Consider the following 6048-nt stretch of genomic DNA (forward strand, 5'->3'; position numbering starts at 1 on the left):
TTACTACGGAGGATGATACTCAGACTAGCAGTGCAATGCAGTGGTCTGAAGACGTTGCGCTTTACCCTGTCCATAACGAGCTTCTTTAGCTCTCATAGTTTTCTTTTTTAGCCTTAATAGTTTTGTAAAACGTAATATTTTGTGGAGAAAAAATACTACCATGTTCCTACCTTACAACGAGTTTCTTGTCCTCCGGCTTGAGGTGTATCCTCCGCGGCTGTTCTATCCTACAGACGGTCGGTGTTGTACATGTGGGAGACAGCGGTGATGGGGTCTTCAGTCGGACCCGGTCCTCCAACGTGATCTGTGGAGTAGAAGGCAGGGACTCAGCTGCAACATCGACGGGAAACAGCCGGAGCAACTCCATTCTTACAAACCCTTATTGAAGTCCTTCTCCTCCTGGCAATGGAACTCTCTCGATGAGAACTGTTTTCTTCCTGAATGCAATCTTCCAGCCTTCGAATTCAAAACCAGTGTTCGCTCCATTCTTAACCAGTGTTCACTCCATTATTACAAACCCTCATTGAACTCCTTTGCCCTCTTGCGATGGACCTCTCTCTGTGACAACTGTTTTCTTCCTGTATACAATCCTCAAGCCTTCACAAGTAGAGGTCACAGAACTTCACTCCATTATAACAAGCCCTCATTGAACTCCATTTCCTTCTGGCAATGTATCTCTAGATCTCTCGATGACTAAGACAAGTGTTTCCCTCCGTATACAATCTTCAAGCCTTTAAAACTAGTGTTCACTCCATTCTTACAAACCGTCATCAAATTCCTTTATCATCCTGGCAATGGAACTCTCTCGAGGAACTGTTTTCCTCCTGAATACAATCTTCAAGCCTTTAAAACCAGTGTTCACTCCATTCTTACAAACCCTCATTGAACTCCTTTCCTTCTGGCAAGGGAACTCTCTCGATGACAGCTTTTTCCGCCTGAATACAATCTTCGAACGCCTTCAAAATCAGCGTTTATTGCTATCTCATAGCATGATGATTGTCACCACCCATTCACTTAGTCCATCGCCTATAGACGTGGTCAAATGACCTTGCATTGAACAAACCCGTAAAAGATCCTTTAGTGGATTCCTCATCCCATTCCTTGTCATCAAATGAAATTATTTCACAAATCCTTTTGTGGTCCTTACTCCTCATTTCTGCGTCACAGAATACATTTCCATGAAATGTTAAAACAGAATTGAGACTAAGAGCACTGAAGGATGAAAACAGGATAAGGCATCAGGTAATGGATCTTCGAAGTTCTATCCGATTTTTGACGCGTTCCATGATTGAATTGGGAGACAACCTGCGAATGTCCTAAAGACTGATTCACAGAAAAGTGTAAAACGCGATTTTAAGGCTGATACGATACTACTGAAATTTTATCAAAGATTTCTGAAGTAAGTATATCAGCGTATAGCTCCACAATAGCTAGTACACTTGGCACACACTGATCCACAATTGTAGTAGGAGAGCTCTGAAGATCTCAAAACTGATCTTGATAAACTGCAAAGAGCACAACGCGATTCAAGGCCAAAGATACAAAGATTTCCTCAAATTCCTCTTGACGTAACGTCCACCATAGCTAGTAAGGAGCTGTTAGCACACGATGGTTTGGTGGAAAATTCATCGAATGTCCCGAGCCGTATCGCAAACTCCTTCCACACCAATGTCTCCAAGAGCACACCCTGGACCTCATGAGGTGCCGAAATGCATGCATCCTCACGAACATGGTGATACCGAGGCCCCCAAGGCTCAGACGATGTTTTATTGAAGCGTAACCCATGGCAACAGGTCGCCTGGGGGGCCTGCATCTTCTATTTTACCAGGAAGTAATTATGTATAGATGGATGGACATTTTGAGCCCGCCCAGGCCTCGACACCAAGGGAGTTAGTACCCAGGGTTCGTTTTGAGTACCTAAACTCAGTTCAGTTTCGATGTCAGGTTTCAGGTCGAGAAGTTCAGCTCTGGACTTACAAGTCCCATCCTGAACCCATGACATATGTGTGCTGGAAATTTCTTTTGCGATCTGATACATGTAAAATTGCAATGGCATGACCATACATGCAAGGCCAAAACATTTGAATAATGAATAAGAAAACAGACATGTTTTCGTCCTTTTTTTACTGTACATCTCAATATCTATGGAAGGTTTTAGATCTATAGATGGTTCAGATCAATATGAAGAATATCTATATGCGACAGGTAGTTTATACAAGTCTGAAACTGGTTCCTGACATTTGGTTGTTGTTTTCTAAACCTAAACGTTTTCACAAGTCCATTCCTGTCCAGTGTAAAGGTACGCAGCAGTGTAGTAAGTTCCGATACGGCTGCGTCATGGGCGTTGAAAAATTTTGCGGCAGGACTCAAGAACTATGATTTGTAATATTCAATATTCAGTAACATCAAAAAGGTGTATATTTTAGACAAACGTCTTTTTTTTCAGTGAACAATATTTATTATGGTTGTTTGGAATCAGGAACTGCTATATATAAGTGTCATGGGCCCTTTAAACAACGCCTTGAAATGGTACCTTCGGGTTCATTTATTGAAATAGAAGACTTTGATCAAATGGAATTACTTACGATTCAATAAAGCCCACCAGGCAACCATATATCCGATGAAGCCCGGCCGAGTCGACCTATATTCTTCCAATATCCAAATATTGCCTTCCATTTCCATCAGCATCTCATCGATATCCACAATGCCACAAAAAGCAACCTTCTCAAAAAACAGAACCTTTACAATTTTCCAATTCAGACACACACTACCCAACATGATGACTTCTACTTCACTCCAATGGGCTTCCTTCAGAACACATCCCATACAAAGGCATACTGTGGTAGATACCATTATGAACCGTTTACAATGCCTAAAGATGCGGATCCTCTAGGAAAAGATTGAGCGATCGCTCCTATTCAAAGAGGCGAAATAAAATCGTAGATCAGAAATTGTATAAGGAGACAGCTTTTGGCTAATATGTGTATTACAGTTTTCCTTTAGAACACATCCCATACAAAGCCTGAGGTAGATACCATCGCGAACCGTTTGTACCTGAAGATACAGATCCTCTTATAAAAGATTGAGCGATCTCTCCTATCCAAAGAGGCTAAATAAAATCGTAGATCAGAGATTGTAGAAGGAGACAGACTATAGGAGACGTATTACCTACCATAGCGATATGTCTTGTCCTAGTCACCGTACATCCACTGTCATGGTACAGTTGATACGTTCCAGCGCGTCCTCATTGATGACACGATTGCCACATCCGCCTGCAACGTAGATGAGCACTCCAGGCCCCACATCGCACGCGGTACATGTCCATTCTGATGATTTGGTGTGCTTATATAAGAGAATCCTTTGGGGAATTGTAAACAAGCTTGTGAAAACTGCAGCTCTGGTTTCGTAGTTCAAAACCAGAGAGAGCGAGTAAAATATATGGCCCGCAGGCCGGAATTGGTCGGAATTGGAAATAAATTGGAAAATCGGTGCCCCGGGCGTAAGATACTTTGGGCATCGGGGGGTCAAAGATCGTAACACGGTGACTAAGCTGTACGGCAAGCGAAAAATTGCGTTTCCTTTTTTGGAGCAAAATGTATAGAAAGCTCTTGTAAACATATAGCCCTAAGCTTAAAAGAAGAGAGAAAAAGCTTGTCAGTTATACCAGGACCTACACATCTCAGAATGTCATTTTATAAAATCGCACTGTAAGACGTTTATTTTGATATTTTGAGATTGACCGTTAAGGCAACTTTGCCAACTTTCATTTTGATTGGTCAGTTGATTGATTACATTTGAATAAGGCATACAGTAGAGGCCGATTGGGGCCAGTAGACATATAGGCGTTATTAGTGTAATTTACGCAATACCTGAATCGACTGTGCACTCCATCTAGTGTGGCGTGATAGGTCTACATATCTCTTGGGAGGTAACACCGATTTTTGATAGCCTCTCTTCGACAGCTTTTGATAGATGTGGTATGTATGTTTTTTTTTATGGCGTTCTAAGGAATGTTTTAGGCCATGCTAATTTGATTATATGGATGATATCCCCCGTGAACCACAAAACTGGTGCGAGCGTGCGAATAAAATGCTTGGCAAATTAAATCACCTTAAGTATGAAATCTAAGAACAAATGACTAAACACAAAGAGGTATGCCGAAGAATAAAGTCTTCTTTTTCATTCACGTCTTCTTCTTTCACTTTGAAATTGACATTAGTTGCAATTGTCCTTTTTTTCTACATTTTTTTCTTCAATTTTACTCACATATTCACAGCTGCTTTCTTCGATTTACAGTACGATCAAAAGCTTTCTTAAAATGTACTAAAATTTATGCACGCACAGGTGTCATCCATATAACCGAATCAACATAGCCTTACCTTAATTATGTTATTTGCCTTGTGATAAAATAATGCATAGAAATAAAGTCGTAACCTTTTTAGGATTTCATAAACTATGAATTCTTGATTCTATTTGCACTAACTTTAAAATAGTTTGTCACTAGCTATGAGTCACTCCTTTATGGTAGGCTAATGTGTGACAGGGACTTGAATAATTATGCAACTACTCAAACAATTGTGACCTTCAAACAGTCCGTATGGAGTACCTCTTGCTTCCGCCATGAGGCGTTACTGCGTTGTTCTGGTACCAGTTTAGTACAAACATGTCCTTGACATTCCGGATCCGCCGCTTAATGACTAGCTATTCATGTAATGGTGGGGTTTAACTGAGATGAATCGGACAAAGAGCAAAGACATATATGTGCTTCTCTCTCTATATATATCTATCTGTGTGTGTGTGTGCGTATGTGTATACGTGTCACCGTGTGTGTGTCTGTGTGTCTGTATCTGTGTTTTCTGTGTGTGTCTGTAAGCATGTGTGTCTGTGTGTGCATGTGTGTGTATGTGCGTCTGTGTGTTTGTGGTTTTTGTGTGTGTCTGTGAGCCTGTGTGTGTGTGTGTGTGTGTGTGTGTGTGTGTGTGTGTGTGTGTGTGTGTGTGTGTGTGTGTGTGTGTGTATCTATCTGTGTGTCTCTCAGTGAATTGTCAAACGTGAGATGAACTGTAGTGACCTTGGGACAGGCTGCGGTCAGTGAACTCTCAGATATAAAGGATTCAATCAATCAATCATAAATACACCCCAGGGGATGGAGTATTGCTCTCTGTGTCTGTGACTAGTTGTTACCATTCAAACATACAGTGTTGTTATTTAGTATGTGAGACTACATATATATAATCATATAAGGGCCACAAAGCTATGTAGGTACGGGTGTGAAGTCTGCCAACTAACATTAGCAATTCTCTCTGGTCAATGACCTTCACCTTGTGATCATTCAAAATTCGTGTGAATGTCGTTGGTACGTACTGGTACGCTGGATGATAGGCACTGTTTGCAAATCCACCAATGACTAATGCCTATGATTTAACCTAATTATCTTCGCCCTTTAGTGTGACTCAGACTGCTATTACTTCAACACACTTGTAAAACTACCACGAGGATTTTTTCATCGCAAACAAGCCGCCATTTTGGAACCTATTCGCGACAATATTGAAGTCTAGTTTTCGTTTAGTTTGCGTCTAGTTGGCGGCTATTTCGCGCCTTTTTATCCACTTGCTTTTTTTTTAAATTAAAAAGATAACCATTTCACGGGTACACAGGCGTCTATTGGCGGCGCTATTGCAGCCAGCTTGCGACTGTGTGCGGCACGTTGGCGACTGCTTGAGCGGGTATCTCACTGGACTGCGGCACGTTGGCGACTGCTTGAGCGGGTATTGCACTGGACTGCGGCACGTTGGCGACTGCTTGAGCGGGTATCTCACTGGACTGCGGCACGTTGGCGACTGCTGGTGCGGGTATCTCACTGGACTGCGGCACGTTGGCGACTGTTTGAGCGGGTATCGCACTGGACTGCGGCACGTTGGCGACTGCTTGAGCGCGTATCTCACTGGACTGCGGCACGTTGGCGACTGCTTGAGCGTGTTGGCGACTGCTTGCTAATATATTGCATTCCCCAATGTGCTTCTCTCAAAGCAGAGGTTAGGCTCCGGC

At 42.3% G+C, this 6048-nt stretch overlaps 1 protein-coding gene across 1 annotated transcript in view; it reads right to left on the minus strand.

Annotated features, from left to right (window-relative positions):
* The window catches only part of LOC118405026 (Na(+)/H(+) exchange regulatory cofactor NHE-RF3-like), a 34742-nt gene extending 33411 nt beyond the window's left edge, over positions 1-1331 (minus strand). Inside the window, exon 1 of the mRNA XM_035804426.1 lies at positions 171-1331. Coding sequence (XP_035660319.1) covers positions 171-367 — 197 coding nt within the window. The 5' untranslated portion in view covers positions 368-1331. The remainder of the gene's footprint in view (positions 1-170) is intronic.
* Positions 1332-6048: the final 4717 nt, after the last annotated feature.

The sequence above is a fragment of the Branchiostoma floridae genome, chromosome 17 (genome assembly GCF_000003815.2).
Source record: "Branchiostoma floridae strain S238N-H82 chromosome 17, Bfl_VNyyK, whole genome shotgun sequence".
Taxonomy (NCBI): Eukaryota; Metazoa; Chordata; class Leptocardii; order Amphioxiformes; family Branchiostomatidae; genus Branchiostoma; species Branchiostoma floridae.